The 23,904-nt window shown below is 35.5% G+C and overlaps 1 protein-coding gene across 2 annotated transcripts in view; it reads left to right on the top strand.

The window, feature by feature from the left end:
• Nucleotides 1–23,904, top strand: part of SH3BGRL (SH3 domain binding glutamate rich protein like) — an 84,826-nt gene that overhangs the window by 12,192 nt on the left and 48,730 nt on the right. The window contains exon 2 of one of the 2 annotated variants that reach the window (XM_047844900.1): nt 22,943–23,089. The exons of the other annotated variant lie outside the window; for it this stretch is intronic. Within the exon in view, the coding sequence (XP_047700856.1) occupies nt 23,081–23,089 (9 nt within the window). The 5' untranslated portion in view covers nt 22,943–23,080. The remainder of the gene's footprint in view (nt 1–22,942; nt 23,090–23,904) is intronic. 2 annotated transcript variants of the gene reach the window in all.

The following is a 23,904-nucleotide window of genomic DNA, read 5'->3' on the forward strand; positions in this document are numbered from 1 at the left end:
AGGAATAATCCTTGGCCTCTTCTCTGAGCCAGAATAAGGGAGAACATATAGAGACATCAATTTGGGGTACCAAACTATGTGGTTTACGAATAAGGAGGTATATATGAGGGGCTCAAAAGCAGAAGTAATTTAGGGACTACTTGTGTGCAAGTTGGTATGCTGTCTCACAGGAATTATCATTCTCTTGCCCATCAACAAATGTCCCAGGGTACTTTGTCTACCTCTTCCAGTTGCCCTGACAATGATCTTCACCTTGAATAACTATTCCAAAAGCAGTGATAGTTTATTAATTGAATTTAACTTTTACTCAGTTTTCCTGCCATTTCACTAGAGAAGGGTGTGGGAAATAGGTCCTAAGCACAATTTACACTTTCATCTTATTTTTGAACAATTTGCACAAGTATGATTATTATACAGTTCTGATTAAAGCCAAATGTAGCAATGGCAACAAGATGAAGATTTGTGGTTTTATTGCCTTACTATTTCTATCAGTTACTTTGGGATTCTAGAACAAAGATGCTAGACTCCTGTTTTATTATCTAAAAAATACCTTTTAGACCACTCTATAATCCCTTCACTTTGGGATCACCCCAGCTTTGATCTTTTGTGTAAACAGTTATGTGTTACAAAAATCTGACTCCTTTACTTGTACTACCTCAACCATCTTATTTTTGTCTCTCCCTTTGTTCTCTTCCTGGCTCTTTCCTTCTTTTCCAAGGATTATGGGATTCCCAACTACAGTATATGGTTCACTGTTTGGTTCAGGGTTCTTCATATCACGTGCTTTATTTACTTTGGATTTAGCTCATGCCATTGCTACAATTAAATTTGATAAGGACTGTATCTTAAGCTAGACTTGAATAGCTAGACTTGAATAGCTAGGCTATTCAATATGTTTGCCTTTGATTAAGTATATGGCAAAGAGGCTAAGTGCTGAAACAATATTTCTCCTCATGTTTCCACCAATTATTAGATAATAAAGATAATTTTAGTCCCTCCTTTCCCCTTCCACCATATTTCTAACTCCCTGCCACAAACATGTAAATTCTGTCAAAAAAAATTGTTGCCTAAATACCAAGAGTTAATAAGCATTGAAATCCAGTTGGACCCTGTTGTTGGGGTGGATAAATTTTCCCCTAGTACCAGATAGTTCTTAAAATAGCATTAAGGCTTTCAAATTTTTATAATGGTGTTTTAGTGAACTAAAAAAACTAGTTATAGATGGAAAAGACATGGAAAAATATTTTTGGTTGTTAATGTCACTTGTTATTAAGAAACCTAGAGTTTAACATTGAAAGTTAATTCTCCTTCGTAAAAAAATTGGCTTTCAGTATCTTCTATTTTCATCAACATCAAATGTACTGAAAATAAACTATTAGAAGCATCTAGGTAGAAGCCTAGGAAGTCATCCAGTCTATCCAAATAAGGACTGCCTGTGAACTGTCCCACCAAGATTGTAATCAATTTCCTCTTAGTAAAATCTCTAAAGAAGGAAATCTTCAACCTCCCTTGGTAATATGCTGCAGTACTTCTTTCTTCTATTTTCTGTTGTCTTAGACTTGTGAACTTAGATTATGGAACTTTGCATGACCAATGAAGAATATGTTTTACCTTTTTCTGTGTAGTAAAGAGGGAGATCAGATTCTTGTAACCATGAATGCAAAGGAAGTAAAGCACTGTGCAATTCATAGAAATCAACTAGTTATCAGCTCAACATATATTTCCTAGTATCTGACGACAAAATATTCAACTCTGTGAAGGACAAGATGTTTGTCCTAAGAGTTTACAACCTACCTTGTTTTTGAAAGCTTAAAATATGTTTGATGGTACTTTTTCTCTTCTTTTATATCACTCTTTTTTGGAGGGAAACATTCTGGGTGTTGTTCATGCCTACAGATCAGTACCCTCTAATCTCATGGCAAAAAGGAATATTCCAATATATTGGTTATTTCATGAGACTTGTGATTTATTGACTTTAATCTCAAAATCAGCAGTTTAAGGACCTTCAAGTTAGTAATTCATTAAAGCCCAAGTACTAGGTATTTTTCTTATGATAGTTGATGGTGTTATTAATGAAGAGAATTATATGGCATGGCTAATGTAATATCTAATGTAGTGCCTTTAAAAGGTTTAATCTCCAGAAAAAATATTTTGTTGTGAAGTTATTATACTACTTACTTGCTGTTATAGAGAAAACAACTGTTCTAGAACTCTTTTTTTTTTATTATTATGAAAATTATTGTCAAATTGGTTTCCATACAACACCCAGTACTAATCCCAACAGGTGCCCTCCTTAATACCCATGACCTACCCACCCCTCCCTCCCACTCCCCATAAACTTACCTCAGTTTGTTCTTAGTTTTTAGGAGTCTCTTATGTTTTGGCTCCCTCCCTCTCAACCCATTTTTTTCCTTCCCCTCCCCCATGGTCTTCTGTTAAGTTTCTCAGGATCCACATAAGAGTGAAAACATATGGGATCTGTCCTTCTCTGTATGACATATTTCACTTAGCATAACACTCTCCAGTTCCATCCACGTTGCTACAAAAGGCCATATTTCATTCTTTCTCATTGCCACATAGTATTCCATTGTGTATATAAACCACAATTTCTTTATCCATTCATCAGCTGATGGACACTTAGGCTCTTTCAATAATTTAGCTATTGTTGAGAGTGTTTCTATAAACATTGGGGTACCAGTGCCCCTATGCATCAGCACTCCTATATCACTTGGGTAAATTCCTAGCACTGTTATTGCTGGGTCATAGGATAGGTCTATTTTTAATTTTTTGAGGAACCTCCACACTGCTTTCCAGAGCGGCTGCACCAGTTTGCATGCCCACCAACAGTGCAACAGGGTCCCCGTTTCTCCACATCCTCTCCAGCATCGATAGTCTCCTGTTTTGTTCATTTTAGCCACTCTGACCTGCGTGAGGTGGTATCTGAGTGTGGTTTTGATTTGTATTTCCCTGAGGAGGAGCGATGTTGAGCATCTTTTCATGTGCCTGTCGGCCATCTGGATGTCTTCTTTAATTTTTTTTTTCAACGTTTATTTATTTTTGGGACAGAGAGAGACAGAGCATGAACGGGGGAGGGGCAGAGAGAGAGGGAGACACAGAATCGGAAACAGGCTCCAGGCTCTGAGCCATCAGCCCAGAGCCTGACGCGGGGCTCGAACTCCCGGACCGCGAGATCGTGACCTGGCTGAAGTCGGACGCTCAACCGACTGCGCCACCCAGGCGTCCCTGGATGTCTTCTTTAGAGAAGTGTCTATTCATGTTTTCTGCCCATTTCTTCACTGGATTGTTCGTTTTTCGGGTGTGGAGTTTGGTGAGCACATTATAGATTTTGGATACTAGCCCTTTGTCCCATATGTCATTTGCAAATATCTTTTCCCATTCCATTGGTTGCCTTTTAGTTTTGTTGATTGTTTCCTTTGCTGTGCAGAAGCTTTTTATCTTCATGAGGTCCCAGTAGGTCATTTTTGCTTTTAATTCCCTTGCCTTTGGAGATGTGTCAAGTAAGAAATTGCTGCAGCTGAGGTCAGAGAGGTTTTTCCCTGCTTTCTCCTCTACGGTTTTGATGGTTTCCCATCTCACATTCAGATCCTTTATCCACTTTGAGTTTGTTTTTGTGAATGGTGTGAGAAAGGGGTCTAGTTTCATCCTTCTGCATGTTGCTGTCCTGTTTTCCCAGCACCATTTGTTAAAGAGACTGTATTTTTTCCTTTGGGTATTCTTTCCTGCTTTGTCAAAGATGAGTTGGCCATACATTTGTGGGTCTAGTTCTGGGGTTTCTATTCTATTCCATTGGTCTATGTGTCTGTTTTTGTGCCAATACCATGCTGTCTTGATGATGACAGCTTTGTAGTAGAGGCTAAAGTCTGGGATTGTGATGCCTCCTGCTTTGGTCTTCTTCAAAATTACTTTGGCTATTCGGGGCCTTTTGTGGTTCCATATGAATTTTAGGATTGCTTGTTCAAGCTTTGAGAAGAATGCTGGTGCAATTTTGATTGGGATTGCATTGAATGTGTAGATAGCATTGGGTATTATTGACCTTTTAATAGTATTTATTCTTCCAATCCATGAGCAGGGAATGTTTTTCCATTTCTTTATATCTTCAATTTCCTTCATAAGCTTTCTATAGTTTTCAGCATACAGATCTTTTACATCTTTGGTTAGGTTTATTCCTAGGTATTTTATGCTTCTTGGTGCAGTTGTGAATGGGATCAGTTTCTTTATTTCTCTTTCTGTTGCTTCATTATTAGTGTATAAGAATGCAACTGATTTCTGCACATTGATTTTGTATCCTGCGACTTTGCTGAATTCATGGATCAGTTCTAGGAGACTTTTGGTGGAGTCTCTCGGGTTTTCCATGTATAATATCATGTCATCTGCAAAAAGTGAAAGCTTAACTTCATCTTTGCCAATTTTGATGCCTTTGATTTCCTTTTGTTGTCTGATTGCTGATGCTAGAACTTCCCACACTATGTTAAACAACAGTGGTGAGAGTGGACATGCCTGTCGTGTTCCTGATCTCAGGGAGAAAGTTCTCAGTTTTTCCCCATTGAGGATTATATTAGCTGTGGGCTTTTCATAAATGGCTTTTATGATGTTTAAGTATGTTCCTTCTATCCCGTCTTTCTTGAGGGTTTTTATTAAGGAAGGATGCTGAATTTTGTCAAATGCTTTTTCTGCATCGATTGACAGGATCATATGGTTCTTATCTTTTCTTTTATTAATGTGATTTATCACATTGATTTGCGAATGTTGCACCAGCCCTGCAGCCCAGGAATGAATCCCACTTGATCATGGTGAATAATTATTTTTATATGCTGTTCTAGAACTCTTAACTGAAGACTGTGACTTTTAACATTGTTTAGTAGTCACTTGTTTGGAATACTTTCCATTTTTAGTGTACTAATCAACAAGAAAGCCCTGGATTAGGGAGTATACAACATGTTAGAATAATGGGTTAATCTCTATGGTTTTTTTCCCCATTGTAAAATAGAAGAAATGACCTTATCCCAACTTCCCTTGAATGTTAGATTTTTTAAATGTTATTAATAGTAAGTACTTTGAATTCCTTTGAAAGAAAATAATTTTCATTAGCAGCCCAAAATAATTTGTTAAAACTGCCAAGGCAGGATGGCCTTTCTATTTTTCTGTTATAACTTAGAATTGTATGTTTGTTTTTACTAGTTCAAGATTAGGTTTCAAGAAAACGTTAGCTCTTTATTTTATTTTGAAATTCTAATATTGGGCATAGAAGAGAATACTTATTCTTTTTCCTTTGAAAAATGAACTCTTTTTTAAGAAGAAATATTGTAGACTTTTCTGTCCTCTCTATTTCCCTCACTTTCTCCCTCCCCCCTTCTCTCTCTCTCTCTCTCTCTCTCTCTCTCTCTCTCTCTCAGGTTCTTTTCTATGCCCTTGTAAGAATGCACAGTGATTGGGGCACCTGAGGCTCAGCCATCGGATTAGGTGTCTGACTCTTGATATTGGCTCAGGTCATGATATCTTGGTTCCAGACATCCACATCAGGCCCCGTGCTGATAGCATGGAGCCTGCTTAGGATCCTCTCCACCCCCTGTCCCTCCCATGTTCGTGTTTTTTCTCTCTGTCTCAAAATAAATAAAGAATGCACAGTGATTTGCAGTTAGTTGAACATGACATTTAATAACAAATGTGTGTTCAAAGAAGTTGTATTTTAAAGAAGGAAAAGGGTACTAAGAAAAAGTCATACAGGACCTTCAACTCTAGAAAAATAGGCTAATAATGCTGCTTATTATTTTCACATTTCCAAATTAGAATTGTCACATATAGACTTCAGTATATTTATTTTTGTGTTCTGGAAAGGGAATCCCATGCTATTGAAAATAATCACATTCTTTTCATTAATAATCTTTCTCTTTTTGGATATTTTCCTTCCCACCCTCCATTTCTTCTGAATCTCTTAGGACCTCTTATACTTAATTGTAAAATATTAAAAATCTACTCTCTTTGAGTATTTTTCAACTATTTCAGGCAAATTTGCAGTAGGTACCAGTCTCAAGACCATCCTAAATTATAAACAAATTTTGTGAAACCCTATCATATATACCCCAAATATGACTTCTTTAAAATACAATTTGTGAATCAGGAAGATGAGCTAAAGCACAGGTTATATGCTTAAACCGGAACCACATAGATGGAAGCAAGACTGAGAGTTCATCAAGAATAGTTATCAGGGGCACCTGAGTGGCTCAGTCAGTTAAGCATCCGACTTCAGCTCAGCTCAGGATCTCACTGCTCATGGGTTTGAGCCCCGTGTCGGGCCCTGTGCTGACAGCTCAGAGCCTGGAGCCTGCTTCAGATTCTGTCTCCTTCTCTCTGCCACTCCCCCACTTTCACTCTGTCTCTCTTTCAAAAATAAATAAATATTAAAAATTTTTTAAAAAAGAATAGATATCAGAAGACATTATTTCAGGTCATAATTAATCTGGGCAACCTGAGATTAAGATGTTTTGTATTTAATAACTTCATTTTATACAAAAAATCTTATTTTTAGTCTCCCTTATGACCCCACTGCATTTTCCTTATACTCCATTTTTTTTACATAGTATAATAAAAAGACCACTAATTACCATTTGTTCAGTCATTTTTTTGTCAATAGTCTTTTTTCCTTCCTTTTTCTTCAACTCTGGGATTGGAAACACAGATTTTTTTTTCTCAGTAATTAGAGAAACCATGAAGGAAGTGTTATTATAGTTTCTTCTTGGAGATTGCTGATTTAAAGCTGACTCAACTTCAGTCTTTTCTAAAGAAGACAATGGATCAGATAATGACCTAATAAATGATATGTAGAGTTAAGTAAAGCTGACTTCTTCATAAAAGCTCTATACAAGTAGAGACTATATTTCACTCAACACCTAGGCCTTTTCTCAAGCCTTTCAAGCCTGAGGTAAGTTCTGCAACGCCAGTACCAATTCTGTTAATTTTATATGATTAAGACTAAGGAAATAGAATGATCCTAGTTGGACTGTTAACCAAAGTTATGGGTCACTACAAATTATACTGTAAATAATTTCAAGGCCCCAGAAAAAGAAATGCTGCACCTTAACCTAAGTATGGGCAGATAACTAATATTTTTCCAAAAAAAATTTTTTTTAATTAGGCCTTTGTCAGATTTTTAGACACCTAAATTCATCCCATTTCTTTTGTATATTCTTTGATGAATCTTTTGAATTTCCAAACATTAACTGAAATTTTGTTCCCATGAAAGTTTTTTTTTTCATTATGGCTGGGGTTATGTTGATAATATTTAACTTGAGAAATAGGAGGTCATGACTTAAGAATCTCAGTACTCATTAAAAGTGTATACATTTCCAGTAACACCTTGTGCATATTTTTATATCATTGCATATTGTAATTTTCTGCTTATATCTATCTTCTCTATAAGTCTGTGAACTCCTTGGACTCAGGGACTTTGCTTTGTTTATCTCTGTTGTGTTCTCAGACTGTAGCACAGGGCCCAGTCACCAGAAAGTGTAATGAATACATGCTTATGGAATCAATGGATGCATGCGTGAATAAAGAACTTAATTTATCCCATACAATAGTATCTGTGGAATCATGGATTTAATATGCTAATTATTTTTTCTATTACACATTAGTATGGACACAAATAAACATCTTCATTCATGTATTAAAAATCATTTGTGTGTAATTAGTAGAAAGCATTGTATTAGTGGCACTTTTTGGGTCAGACAACTGGGCTTACCACTTCCTGAATGTGCCAGATAAATCCTCACTTCTGTGCCTTTGCTCCTCATGTTTCCTCCACCTGAGTTATCCTTTTCCACCCATTTCATAGGCTTTGGTCTTATTTATTACCCCTTCTCACAAATAGTCTTTCCTGGATATTTAAAGTAATGTAGTTCTCTCTTCATCTAAACTCCTTTAGCACTTATTGTCTGTGTGTTTCACGAGGGCTGCTCATCATATTTTCCATTATCTTTTTATGGCTATGTTCTAACCATTCCACTAAACTTTATGAGAATAAGAACTATATCATATATGTCTTCAATCCTGAAGCCAAAAGAGATATTCAGTAAATGCTTGTTGATCAGTTGCTTTACTTTTACTAATGATGTTGCTGCCTTAATAAAGTAAGCAGCATTAGTGTAAGGTCTTATGTGGAAGAAATTGTATCTATTGGCAAAGTTTAATTCTAGACTCATAGAATCTTCTGGGTAAACTGGACCTACAGCCCAGTGTGTCCAACATTTTATTCAGTGCAACATCCTTTTTTAAATAGTGTTTTTAATATTGCCTTCTTCATTAATACTTCTAGTAATTCTTCAGATTGTTTCATTGTTAAACAGCTCCAGTTAACTTTTACTACTAACTACTAACTGTTCACAACTACTACTATTAACGACTAAGTTAATAAATACAACTTCTACTAATTATTCAAACAGGTTGTTTCATTGTTAGACAACTCCAGTTATTAAATGTAATTTTAAGGGGTGCCTGGGTAGCTCAGTCGACTAAGCATCAGACTCGATTTTGGCCCAAGTCATGATCTCACGGTTCATCAGATCATGCCCTGAATCAGGCCCCATCATGTGCTGACAGTGCGGAGCCTGCTTGGGATTATCTCTCTCCTTCTTTCTCTGCTCCCCCGCAGCTCCTGTGCCCTCTCTCTCTCTGTGTCTCTCAATAAATAAATAAACTTTAAAAAATAAAATAAAAGTAATTTCAAATTAAGCCAAAATGTGGTTCATTCTAAGTTCTCCCTTGTGGTCTGGATTTTTTTTTTTTGGTACTAAATCCTCTCTTTGATATCAGAGCCCTTCATCTAAGGGAATACCCACATCATGTCTCCTTATAGTTTTTTGAAAATATTTTTTGAATATCTGTCTCCAGACTGAGCATTCTTAGTTCTCTCAAGTATTCCATATAATGCATATATTTTAGGCCTTTTACCATCTTGGCTGCCACCTTCTAATTTGAGCTTCACTAATTATCTTTAAAGTTTTTAATCCTGAAAAATTACTGTAAATATTCAATGTACTTTTGGATATATATACTTGTATTTCTGAGAAATTTAATAAATTTTAACAAAAGCATATTAAGATTAATGGTGTGTTCAGATTGTCCTTGTGACTGAGAGAGACTCTGATGGCAGTGACACTTGGAATAAATGTGATAGAGATAAGAGCTGTGCCTATGTATTATAATTAAGTGGAATAGTAATTTTCAAATCCCCTATTTTCTATTAGGGCAAATTGAAGAGGCATTTTTACAATCATTGGGCTACTATGGCCACCTTTATTGGGTGAATTCACTGAGTGAATTTACATAGATGAATGCCTACATACAATCACAATGGATTAATTATTAATTAGTATTAAGACCAATTATGGTAGGCAGAGTAATGGCCTCCCAAAGATGTCCACATCCTAATCTTTGGAACCTGTGACTGTATTACCTTACATGGCAAAAAGGACTTTGCAGATGTGAATAAAGATCTTGAGATGGGAAATTATCTTGGATTAACCATAAGGGACTGATGTCATCACTAGTTTTGTTATAAGTAAAAGATAGAGACAGGAGAGTCAGTATCAGATTGATGTCATATGAGAACAGTTTGACAGGCATTTCTGGATTGAAAATGGAAGAATAGGCCATGAGCCAAGGAATGCAGATAGCTTCTAGAAGCTGGAAAAAGCAACAAAATGGATTCTTTTCTAGAGCTTCCAGAAGAGAATGCAAACTTGCCAACACCTTGATTTTAGCCCATTATAACATGTTGGATTTCTGACCTCCAGAAATTTAAGATATCAAATTCGTGTTAGTTTAAGCCATTAAATTTGTGGCAATTTGTTACAGAATCTAATAAACCAATGTTCAAATTAAATAGTCTCAGTTTAGAGAATTGAAAATAGAGGATTAAAAATAGGAGGTTTTAAAATATTGTCAGTAATGAAGAAGTAGGATATTTCCCTATAGGAAATAAGGAACAGTTGAGCATTTTTCCAATGATTTGATCATTTGTCAATTGTCTGTATGAAACTGTGATCAGAGCCCTGAACTATCTAATCTGGCATCATAGGAATTGTGCCTGCATGCCTGCTTATTTTATTGAGAGAGACACATCACTGGGCAGAGTGATTATGTTATGGATTGTCAATATAACTTAATCTCCATATGAACACTTTCTGACTATGTCATATAGAGAGATATGGACACAGCTTGACAGAAGGAGCCCAGCACAGACCTATTTTAATGTCTAATCTCCAAAATTTTCTTCCTCAAGAGAGATTTTAAGCAAGTTTCCCTGCTTTTATATGCTTAAGATCTTTGTGACTAAACAAATGGGTCACATCTCATATTAAGGAGAATTAACAAGCAATATAATACTCCCTATTCTCCAAGCTTCATGAAGATGGCAAACAATAGAATACTTAATTTATATGAAGGTTGTTAAGCATCAATGAATGGCAGAAAACTAAGATATGATAATATTAAGTGACTAGCCCTGGAATTCTTAAAGAAATGGTAGCAGAGTGAGGATTAGAAATTTTGCTAGTTTCAATTAGTATTTTTAGATTGCTCTGTATTTCACTATAATAAGGACATCTATTCTAGGTGGTGGTTATGTCCTTCATGGTAATAACTTTATCTGAAAGGAATTTTTAATTTCATCTTGTTTAAACTTATTTCACACATAAAACTGAGTTTCAGAAGGATAAAAATACTTGACCAAGGTCACACAGCACATCAGTGACATCACTGGGAGAACAAATGTGATTTTACATAAATTGCCTATATCAAAACTAATCTTCATAATTCAGATGCAGTCTCCAAAAATTTTTTATCTATAGAGGTAAAAATGTTTTGGGGGCAGGATGGGGTGACGTAGGGATAAAGAATTATCTAATTTATCTAGATTTTTTTCATTTGCTATACTTGAACTCACTAGGTAATTACCAGCCATCTTTTTCTTTCTTTCTTTCTTTCTTTCTTTCTTTCTTTCTTTCTTTCTTTCTTTCATTTATTTTTATTATTTTTTTAATATGAAATTTATTGTTAAATTCGTTTGCATACAACACCCAGTGCTCATCCCAACAGGTGCCCTCTTCAATACCCATCACCCACCACCTCTCCCTCCCACCCCCCATCAACCCTCAGTTTGTTCTCAGTTTTTAAGAGTCTCTTATGTTTTGGCTCCCTCCCTCTCTAACCTCTTTTTTTTCCCCTCCCCCATGGTCTTCTGTTAAGTTTCTCAGGATCCACATAAGAGTGAATACATATGGTATCTGTCCTTCTCTGTATGACTTATTTCACTTAGCATAACACTCTCCAGTTCCATCCACGTTGCTACAAAAGGCCATATTTCATTCTTTCTGATTGCCACGTACTACTATTCCATTGTGTATATAAAGCACAATTTCTGTATCCATTCATCAGTTGATGGACAATTTAGGCTCTTTACATAATTTGGCTATTGTTGAAGGTGCTGCTATAAACATTGGGGTACAAGTGCCCCTATGCATCCTGTATCCCTTGCGTAAATTCTTAGCAGTGCTATTGACCAGCCATCTTTTTCAAATGTTGGTATGTAGGCCTGGCTTTTACTCTACATCTTGGTCTACTCCTGACCATCTTAAAGGTAGAACTTAACAATATGGTTTTTTACTATGAAAATGTTATGCTGTGTTGAAAATTGACTCAAATACTTTATCTATATTTTTATTTTTATTCTATGTTAATTTAAAGAAAATTGTCATTTTAAATTAGAACATTGATAATCTGTTTTAACAATGTGTAAATGAGAGAGACAGAGAGAGACAGAGAGAGAGAGAGAGAAATAGTTATTTATTTTGCCAAAATCCCAGAGTCACACAGAAAACCAATAAGAACTCATGGCGGCCATACAGCCATGGGCAAGTCATCCTTGGTTTAGTAGATGAAGCATGAATGTGCTTGGATTCAATTTTATTCTGATATAGGCTGAACTCTAGCTCCCAAAGATATCCAGGTCCTAATCTCCAGGACCTGTTAATATTACCTTATATGGCAAAAGGGACTTTGCTGGTATGATTAAATTAATGATTTCGAGATGGGGAGATTATTTTAGATTAACAGGTGGGCCCTAAATGTAATTGCAAGGGTCTAATAAGAAGGAGACAAAGGAATATTTGATGACAGAAGGGTGTTTAGGACATATAATGATGGGAATAAGAGGTTAGAGTGATGCAAGGAAGGGGTCACAAACCAAGAAGTGCAGGTAGCCTCTAGAAACTAGAAGAGGCTAGGAAAATGAAATTCCATCTAGAGCCCTCAGAAGTAACTGACCCTGCCACCATTTGATTTAAGCCCCATTAGACTATTTTCTAATTGTCACCTCCAGAGCTGTAAGTGAATAAATCTGTGTTGATCGAAGCCACTAAATTTGTAATAATTTGTTATTGTGACAGTAGGAAACTAATAGAATTCCCTGCTCTTCCATTGATTAATCATATATTCTCAGCCAGTTCACTTGATTCTGTCACTACTTTTATTTTTCTTAGGTAAAGTTGGATTTAACATTGCCTGTATTACAGATCCCTTAAGCCTATCATGAGGAAACTTGTAAAATTGTACCTGAAATAAATGCTTTGGGCTTTTCACAACAATGGTATCATTGTGAAAAATGGAGTGCCAAATGCCAAATGTTGAATAATCGCTTGCTAGACCCCAAATCAGTTAAAAACATGCAAATTTTTCAGTTTTGAATTTAAAACTGCCACATTTTATTGTGATCTGAAGGCGATTATTAAAGCCATTGCTAAAGCAATTAATTAATCTCTCATTTAAGAGTTCCATTTTATTTTTCTACTTAAAAACAGCCAAAATGTTTTGTTCTTTACATTTCCCACTACCATATGCCCTTACTCTGCTAGATTTACTTCAGAATAGAGAACCTGCCTAATTTCTTGCAAAACCCTTGGGGCTTGAGTGTATGTGAAGAATGCACAAACATTCTTGAACAAACTATCAAATGGAACTTTTGATAGCTTTCTAGCATAAAGAAAATCAGTTTTTACTTTTGCTCTACAAATGACTTATTTTCTTACTTGCTGTCTTTGGTTAAGTCTTAAAGGCACAATAAATTCATTTGCTATTTAAGCTTTAAGAAATAATAACTTTTAAATTACAAATACTCTTTAAATAATGTAATTGAAAATAAATTGTCATTCTTTTTTTCAGTTTTGGTAAGCTGTACATGCTGGTAAATAGCCTAAGCCAAGAGTGGGCTTAGTACAATAAATGGTGAACTAATGTCTGTAATGTTAACTCACAGGATAACATACTTCACTCATTTTTTTTGATTTCTGCACTCTCTAATTTAAAGAAATCATTACAAAATAAACTGACAGAGGGTGGCTTCATTCTTTTGTATATTTTATCAAGCAGGCAATTTTAGATACTAGGGCTCTAGAAAACATGATTACAGGAATTGCCCATAAATATGTATAGACTCGCCTAGTAGTAATTATTATTAATGTGTTTACAAGAAGAACAGTCCATTTTAAACTATGGTACATACTCAATCCACTTTACTTTGTTCATATTATTTGAATATATAATTCTATTTTTTCAACAAAATGACATTAGAATGACACATGAGCTATAGCTTATAAATTACATTTTGGACTTAGAGATTTTAAGGTACGCTATTATTAAAATTTGGGAGTCCTGAGTGGTTGGATGAAATGGAGGTACTCTTTTGAAAAGAACATAGACAATTGGGTAACTCTTTTTTAAGGAAGTCTGTAATGCATATTCATCTCTTGTGCTTAGAATTCATTTCCAGAAGCTATGGAGGAGGTGCCAATGACTAAATGATATGGCATTACTAGTAATTAGGGAGTTACTAGACATGTGGTGTAGTAGAAAGTACATTGGATTTTGAGTAGGAAATTCAGAGGTTGAGTTTTAGTTCCACCATTCATAGCTATGTTATAGATCATTTCATTTCTGTGAACCTGAGTGACCTCAACTAGAAAATGAGTATACCAGTAGTTGCTCTTCCTATTCCAGAGGTTGTTATAAAGAATGAGTGAATGTATATTAATTCATTATACTTTGAGCATTTTCTATGTGCTTGGCTCTGTGCTAGGCCCTGGGCATTCAGCAATGAACAAGATTGATAAAGCTTTTGATTTCATTAAGCTTACATCTAATGGAAAATAAATATACTAAAGAGGTAAACACATAAAGAAATATGTAATTACAACTTGTGATAAGTGCCATGAAGGAAGAGGTCAGGGTTTAGTTTAAGAGCATAACAAGAGACTTACTTCAGGTAGTGTGGTCAGGGAAGGTCTCACTATTGAGATGATAATTGTATAGTCCGAAAGGAAAGAAGGAAGAACCAGGTAGATGACATACAAGAAAAAAACATTTCAGGAAGAATAATAGCAACTGCAAAGACCTAGAAGAGTAAATTAGTTTGGCATATTTGAAAATACAGGCAATCCCTGGTGTGGATAGAGCAAATTGAGTAATTTGAGATAAAATTAGGATACAAGTCACAAGATAGGTTAAATAGAGCCTTGAGAACACTATGGTAAACTTTATAAACTCTAAAATCCTCTACAAGTTTAAAGTGGTGATAATATTGGCAGTACTATTTTCTTTTTTTGTTTATTTACTTTTGAGAGAGAGAGAGAGACAGAGACAGAGATGGCATATGAGTGGGGGAGGGGCAGAGAGAGAGGGAGACACAGAATCCCAAGCTGGTTCCAGGCTCTGAGCTGTTAGTACAGAGCCGAATGCTGGGCTTGAACTCACAAACCATGGGATCATGACCTGAGTTGGCAGTACTATTTTCTTAATTTTTTTTAACATTTATTTATTTTTGAGAGACAGAGAGAGACACAGCATGAGTGGGGGAGGGGCAGAGAGAGAGGGAGACACAGAATCTGAAGCAGGCTCCAGGCTCTGAGCCGTCAGCACAGAGCCCGATGTGGGGCTCGAACTCGTGAACCACAAGATCATGACCTGAGCCGAAGTCAAACGCTTAACTGACTGATCCATCCAAGCGCCCTTGGCAGTACTATTTTCAACATAAAAACCCTGAGTACTTTCATCTCTGTAATGTGTGGCCCTGACTCTTAGACATGAAGATACGCCAGTGGATTCCTGTATTTCAGCTTGAATCTGAGCCAAATGGGATGAAAGCTGGGTTTCTCTCACTTGCCTTAAGATCAAAAATATGCTAGGCATCTTCTATAGTTACTTTCCCCCAAATGAGATTATTGATCTCTTGGAGTTCTGAATTAGGTCACAGTAGGTTGAAGAGTTTTAGCTGTTTGTACTTCTAACATCAATAATTTCATCCCTGTAAACTAAGTAGAGAACTATTCTGTTGAAAGAGTGTCACTAGAAGGTATACTTCTTTATGTAACACTCTTCAGGAAAAACTTATTTTTCCAACTTACTTTTCTAGAGGAGATAAAGATTCAGGGAGAATTGCACATCACTTATTCTATCTGGCTTTTCTGTCTGTTAAAGTGGAAGACTTCATTAAACAACAGCATGACAGAGTAGGAAGCTTCCTTGGAAATTAGCTATTTAAAATACCTCATTATATATATATATATATATATAAAGAGCTACAGCTCAGGAACTAGATTCCAAGTCAACTGACTCCCAGGTCAGTGCTGCTGAGAACAATGTGTTGACATATTGAAGGCTGATACATTCACTAGTTGGTAGTCTGTGGCTCCACAGAAAAAAAAAAGCCAGAAAAATTATAGTGGGTTGCTCTTGAAACATTTTCACATAGAAATAAGTTTAAATATAATTTTAGTAGAAGTCTGTGAATATAAGTGTTGTCCACTCTTACTCTTTTAGGAAAATAGTTTTCTGTTGACAAGAATGACACATTTCGCCAGACATATACCTAAAAATATGGATTTGCAGATGAAGTTCTATTTGTAAATTTGCAGTCAAGTGAATACTCATCATGCCTAACTCTGTGACATTAGGCTTTAAATGAAGAAAATTGAATTTCATTTTGTATAAATTATTAGCTTTTGAAGATATCAGTATCTGTTGCCATTCTTAGAATAGAAAAATTAGGTTATAGTTTTGGACATTTTCTTTTTTTAATCATTTCCATTTAAACTAGGGATCTAAATAAAGTAGTAAACTATTTTATGGGATTTTTGTCCTCTGCTACAAAACAGTTGACTTTTTGCTATAGCTGATTAGAAGGAGGATTCCTAACTCTTACCAACTGCTAGCAGTTATTAGTTTAACTAAAGTGCTATTAAATGGGGATTATATCATCAATTTTGTGATGAGCTTGTCAAATTTTTGCTGAAAAGTTAAGTGTAGTTAAGTTCAAAACAGAATGATCAATTTCAATTTGTGCAAAATTAATGTGCTAACAGTTTTCACAATGACTTGTCATTTAAATTTTAGAATTCCATTGTGGTATAACATATATATGTGTATGTATAGATATACATATATATATGTATATATATATATGTACGTGTGTGTGTGCATATATATATATATGTATATATATATATATTCCTTTGTTCCTGACACAGAACTCCTAAATCCTTGGAGTTTCCTGAATGATAAGAGTGCTTTTTGTTATTTATAATGACCACACCTAATTTTATGCTAATATGGTGGCTCTTGGCAGGGCAAGACCTCAACATATCTTCAGAATGAGAGCTGAGCTACAGAAGAAACAATCAAATGATTAGAGAGTTGGAAGTTTCATTCCCACCCTTAGGGAGTGGAGCTGGGCCAGAGATTGAGTTCAATCACTAGTAGCCAGTGATTTAATCAATCATGCCTATATACTGAAATGTTCATAAAATCTTCAAAATGACAGGGTTTGGGGAACTTCTGAGTTGGTGAATATATTCACATTCCAGGAGAATTGCTGATGCACGAATTCAATAGGGACAAAATTCTTGCACTTGGCATTCTTCCAAACCTCACTCTATGTACCTTTTTATCTGGCTGCTCATTTCTATCCTTTACAATAAACTAATAGTAAGAGGTTTTTTTTCCCTAGAACTTTCCTAAGTTCTGTGAATTGTTCTAGTGATCTTGAGCAGGGATAGTTGTGGGAACCCTTGAATTTGTAGTTGGAAGTATGGGCTTCCTGAGATTCCCACTCGTAGAAATAAGTGGCTGGCATCTGAATTGAGGGCAGTCCTGAGACGGAGCCCTCCAATTTGTGGTATCTAATCTAACTACAGGTAGTGTCAGAATTGTATTTTGGACACTCATTTGATGTCATATAATCAGAAAATTGATTATTAGGGTAGAAAAATAACACATAGTTGTCAGAAAAAACACACAAGCATGCTAGGTAGTTTGTTTTGAGATTAAAATGTGAATATATTACATTTAAATTCCAAGAGTCTTCTTTGGTCTTGGTTTTGTAATGTTTATTCGTTTTCATAAGTGAGCCTTATATGAAACTCAGCCACATAAACAATAATGCCAAGCTGTTAGAAGACCCCAGTTGAAAAAGTGTCAGCTTTGGGTACAAGGCTGCAGTAGCAATATTCTCTGGACATTAACAAATGTAATTAAATGAAATAATGTGTGTGGTAGTTAGCATAATACCTGTCATATAGTAAATGGTAAATATATATGTATATTCATATATGTATATATGTGTGTATTTTAAAAATGATTAAACAATTTAGGTAATACAAACAAACTTTACTTAACACTTCATGAAGCAGACAGTCTCCATTTAGAGAACTGCAAAATGGGCACGAAGAGAGGCAGGAAGCTTTTATAGGATAAAGAATAAAGAACAAGGAAGAGAAAAATAGAAAATATCTAGTTGGTTGGGGCCACATAGTCAAACTTGTTTGGGGTGAGAAGGCCCAGAGTTGGCCTGGCATTTTGGGATTGGCTGACTGGATATACTGTGTTTCTGGCCAAGTGGAACATGTATAGGAACACAAAAGTTATCTCAATTTTAGTTTCCTGACATGGCACCCCGGTCAGGAATGGCTCCATCTTGTGATTAGAAATTTGCTTCAAATACACACACACACACACACACACACACACACACACGCACACTTCTAAGCCTCAGTAAGTCAGAGATAATAATACCTACCTTACTTGGCTATTCTAAAGTTTAAATAAGATAATATAGTTAGTACAGTGCTTAAAGCAATAACTGATGTTATTTGATATTATTGCTTTTGTTATTATTATTATTACAGATATATTTGGATAAATTCATGTTGTTTATAAAATCCTTTACTAGGTATAGCATTGTATACAAGTTCCTCTCTGAAACTCACTTTATAAAATGAAGGTAATAGGTCTACACATACATCACAGGATCATTATGATGACTAAACAAGAAGCTCTCAGTGGAATGCTTGGCATACAGTAAGTATTCAACAAAGAGTAGTGATGATAATGATGATAAAGATGATTTGCCTTCCCTTTGGAAAATAATAGGCTATCTGTAAGCCTTCTTGAACATCAAGATTTGTATTGCTTAATTGATACTCACCCAGAACTTTTTTTCTTATTACTAAATTTGACTTTTTTATTCCTTTTTATTAAAAATTTTTTATTTACTTATATTGAGAGAGAGAGAGAGAGAGACAGAGGCAGAGCACAAGCAGAGTAGGGGCAGAGAGAGAGAGGGAGGCACAGAATCTGAAGCAGGCCTGAGGCTCCAAACTGTCAGCACAGAGCCCAATGTGGGACTCAAACCCACGTACTATGAGATCATGACCTGCCAAAGTCTAACACTTAACCGACTGAGCCACCCAGGCAGCCCACTAAATTCAGATTTTCAAATGCATACCCATCTCTTTCTCTTCTCATTCTCTCTTCTGTGCTTGCTCTGGTTTTTGCATGCTAAGACAGCAGTTTTTGTGAAATCACTCAAGGCATAGGTTAGCTTGCCCTTTCAAACATTTAGCTGAACACTTTATAAAACACTTTTCATATTGTGAAAAAATGATACAGTATTTCCTTTTTCCTTAGACATGCAGGATCAAATTCTTTTTTTAAAAAAAAAATAATGTTTATTTATTTTTGAGAGAGAAAGAGAGACTGAGCTTGAGGGGCAGAGAGAGAGGGAGACACAGAATCTAAACAGGCTCCAGGCTCTGAGCTGTCAACACAGAGCCCAATGCGGGGCTTGAACCCACAAACCGCAAGATCATGACCTGAACCAAAGTCAGACGCTTAACTGAGCCACCCAAGCGCTCCCAGGATCAAATTCTTAATATGTTTATGAACCAGCATCTGACCCTGCACTTAACCTAACTTACTTTACCTAACTGACTTGACATACCTAACTTACTTGACCTTAAGGCCTTGTCGGATCGTGTCTATTTAAAATTTTGATTTTTTTCATCATATATTTTTTGCATTAATTTTTATTTTACAAATTTCTTTAAAATATTACTTATATTGATTATTAAGATTTTTGGAGTCCCTTAAAATTTTACTATAGGTGAGTGCCTCACTTTCACCCTAGTCCAGGTCTGCTGTAAACAACTGGAGAGCATCATACATCTATGGAGCCACTTGTAATAGTGGGATACAGCTTTTCAGAATATAAATATGGAAATAAACCATAATAGTAGTTGAATTTTTATTATCCATTGATTAAGAAAGTAAATAATAACAAAAGCTACCATGAATTTGGTAGCGCTTTGAAATGAATTTGTATTTTAAGTTACATAAGTCTCTCTCTCTCTCTCTCTCTATATATATATATATATATATATATAGGAAAACATAGTCAAATGTTTCAGTGCAAGACTTATTCTTTCAGTTTCTAGAAAATGCTTTCTGTACTTAGAGCTTTGTAAATCATTTACAGTAACAACTCTGTTTTTCCCTCCTCACAGTGATCTCGACCACAGATCAGAAACCACTGCTATAAGAATTCAGATACTATAAGGAAAATCAATGTGCCTGAAATATATTCTAGGAAAGGTAGAACTTTGGGTTGAGTTTGAAGAATGTGTAGAAGAAAATGAGGAAATGATTGTGGAAAGACTTTCTATTTATTGAGTGTTTTGGAGGTACCAAGTTCAAAGTCAGGCACTTCACATTCTTCTCTCATATAGTCCTTACATCACTGTGAAATAGGTAGAGTATGCCCATTTTACATATAAGAAAACCAAGTCTCAAAGTATTTGGGTAACTTGGTTGAGGTCTTATAGCCAGTAAATTTGCAGAGCCAGGATCCATACCCTGGATTTTACTTTAGCATTATTCTAATAGGAAGGACAAAAGTCAGCTACTATTAATGTTGGTAAAGAAAATGTGAATTAACTAGTAAACTTGATTTCCACAGAAATTATAGCAGTGGTTTACTTTTGTACTTCCTCATTTGGCAGGCCTGTCTTAATTACCGTATTGTTTCTTGTTTTTTGTTTTTTTTTTAATATCCTGTTGGTTAAACTTGTGCTGTTTCTAGACCATCATTCAACAGATTATTTCATCTTTGATTGACTTTACTATTAATGTTTAACTCTACTGCCTAGGCTCTTTCCATGATCCAGACTAATCTATTTTTCACAGGACTTTAGAAACAGGTCACAAAAACACAGGTGGTCACTTGATTGGCCTTTTCTTTTTTTTAAGTTTGTTTATTTTGAGAAAGAGAGTACAGCGGAAGGGCAGAGAGAGGGGGGGAGAAAGAGAATCCCAAGAAGGCTCCATGCTGTCAGCACAAAGCTGGATGTGGGCCTTGAACTCATGAACCATAAGACCATAACCTGAGCTGAAATCGAGAGTTGGAAACAACCAACTGAGCCATCCAGGTGCCCCTTGATTGGCCCTTTATAAATTCCTCAAATTGTGTGTGAGGAAGTTGATTCCCATTATAAATAGGCTATACCAAAGTAGAAATACCTTTAACTTGCTCACTTGCTAAAAGTAATGGAGTGAATATTATAAAATCAATTCTGAATTATGCATGAGGAAATGGTTTTCTTCACTTTCTTTTTAGTTATCTTTGATGAATTTATAAAGAACATTTATGAACAGTTCAGTGCAACTTTTCCTTTTTAAACTTTTAATGATTTATTTCTTCCAATGTTCTGATTATTTTGCTTCCAAAGACAGCCAATAGATGCTATTGTTGATTACATTGTTTTATAACTTATTTTACAACAAAATGTTCTCCATTGCATATTTTTCCTATAACATGGAAAAAACTTTCTTCTGTTGTGAGATGATGCATGATATTTAACATAGCAATAGGCCTTACAGAAATTTAAAAGTTCTCATATGTGACTTAACTGGAGTTACTCATTTTTTTTCAATTTTGTCTCCCTCTAAAATCATTAAACTTCTCTGGATCTTGCAGCATGCAAATACTTGATCATGAGTGTATAAGCTTGGTAATAGGGGTTTACCAAGCATGTTCTAATATCACGAAGGATTTTAATTCTAGCTTTGAACTAAGTCCTTTTGCCTTCCTTTAAAATTTTTGTGGCAGTGTCTTTGACTTATACCAGTTATTGTAGACAATAATGAGCTTATAAGTAGTCATGAAATATCTGAGTTTCCACCAGCTATAGGGTTGAGCAATTAAGAGCGCAGAGTTTAGGTTCTGACTGCATGGGTTCGAATCCCATGTAGTGGCTTAAACTATCATATTCTGTTGGTTATACTGAGAAGGTTACTTAACTTTTCCCTCTCAAAGCCTCTATTTCTTCTTCTGACAAATAATAATATCAACCTTACAGTTTTCTTTTGAAGATTAAGAGAGAATATGATATGCTCCATGCCACCTAGCACATAGTGGGCACTTGCTAAAATGTAAGGCGATGATGATGATGATGATGATATTTAACTTTAACAAAGAAAAAATGTATTTATGAGCTTAAGCGTTCAGGAAATAGTATGTCTGGCTGAGACCACTACCAAACTGTCACAGAAAGATAGTTGCTTTCATATTTTGGGAAGTTTAAAGGAGTTTAATTTTAAGAACCCAGAGCTTGCAAGGATGATGCAAAGAGGAAAGAGTTCAGTGAATTTATTTTTTTAATGCTTGGGCCTGCTAGGTAGTTGGATACCTCTGAAAAGATGACATAGATATGAGGAGAGGGAAAGAAATAGGACCTCAAGCAAGCAGTGAAAAGCAAAGTTCACCATTTCCCACATATAATTTACAGACTTCCCACTTGCACTGGTTCTTTTTTAAATGCAGATTCCTGAGTCCATGTCTAGACTCCCTAAATTATATTCCAAGTCACACCAAGGTCTGAAAATCCACTAGTGTGGTGAAATTAGGTTGCTCTGGGTTCAAATCCCTATTTTGCCACTTATTAACTATACCCAAGCCTTCTACTCTTCTCGTGTGTCACTGCCAACCCTACTGTTAGCTCTCTTTCTCTCTCTTATTTCCTCTTTGTTATTTATTATATGGCCAATCCCAACTGCATAAGCTCATTTAGGTAGTTGTGTAACCAGCCATCTTTTTCCCTGAGACCACTGGGGTTATCACTTGACTACTCCTTACTAGTACAGTGTTCTAGCTAACAGATATTTTTTATTTACTTCTCATTATCAGTAGTTGGTCCTGATATAGCTGCCAGTATTCCTTTCCAGTTTCTATTAGCTCAAGGACAGATACTCAGATATAAAACTTTGGTTTGTAAAGCCCAGAGACTCTATGATCTCTCAATATTTCCTTCCTTGTACCCCAGTGCTGATAATGTTCCATATCTTATTCAATTGAAATGGACATTTGTGTTAGGTATGGGGGAAATTGACTAGGAGACCACATTTGAGCTGGATCTCAAAAAATAAGCAAGGTTTTACAATTAGAGATGGAAAGAAGGCAACAGTAAGAGCAAAGATATGACTAGGGGACTGGTGAAAGACTCAATATTAAGTTTTCTATAAACATTTCATTGTTTTTTCACAGTGTACTGAGGGGACTACTGGCTTCAGAAATCTCACAGGATTCTTGTTCAAAATATCATTCATGGATGCTGCAAACCTATTGAATCTGTAGGAATGTGACTCAAGAGTCTACATTTTGAGCAACATATGCAACATCAAAATGAATCAGGTAGCTACATGTAACTAAGGCTATGGAGCTGAGGATCTGGGTAAACTAAGCTAAGTCTTTCTTAAAGAGCTGAAAACTACACAGTTTGGAGAATGAATAATGACTTTATAAAAGAAGTGGTAGGGTTTGGAATTAGTCTAGGTCCAGGGAACTATTTAAGATACAATACATAGGATTCTAGGAGAAAAAGAAAGAAACCGATCTGAAATCCAGTAAGTTTTGTGGTATGTGTGTGTGAGAGAATAGAATAGAATAGAATAGAATAGAATAGAATAGAATAGAATTGAATAATAGTGCAAAGAAATCTTAATATGGTTTTGACGTACCAGGGAACCCTCAGAAAGCAGACACAGCCTGGATAGTTGGAACCATGGGGATTAGATAGACTCAAGGGAGAAGTACAGTAGTGGGAGAAAAGTCAAGAAATTATATTGAATTAAATCCTTATTATATTTATAAAGTCTTTTCACATATATTATCATATTTCACATTAATACTCCTAATAACTTATGAGCGTAAGTACTAATGTCACTCTTTCGGACATTAGGACACTGAGTGAGGCCCAGAAAATTTAAATGACTTGCTTGTGATCATATATCTATTATTTTGAACCTAGTTTTTTGACTCAGAGTTGAGTCAAAATACACCAGTATTACCGATACACCAATACCACTTCCCTCACCTACGGAAATAATAATATCAGTAATAACAAAAACTAACATGAATTACTTAATGTGTATCAGACATTGTTTTTAGCACATTGTATGCATTAATCCATTCAGTCTTTTTTTATAGAATCATTTTTATCTGCCCAA

The sequence above is a fragment of the Prionailurus viverrinus genome, chromosome X (assembly GCF_022837055.1).
Source record: "Prionailurus viverrinus isolate Anna chromosome X, UM_Priviv_1.0, whole genome shotgun sequence".
In the NCBI taxonomy this organism is placed as follows: Eukaryota; Metazoa; Chordata; class Mammalia; order Carnivora; family Felidae; genus Prionailurus; species Prionailurus viverrinus.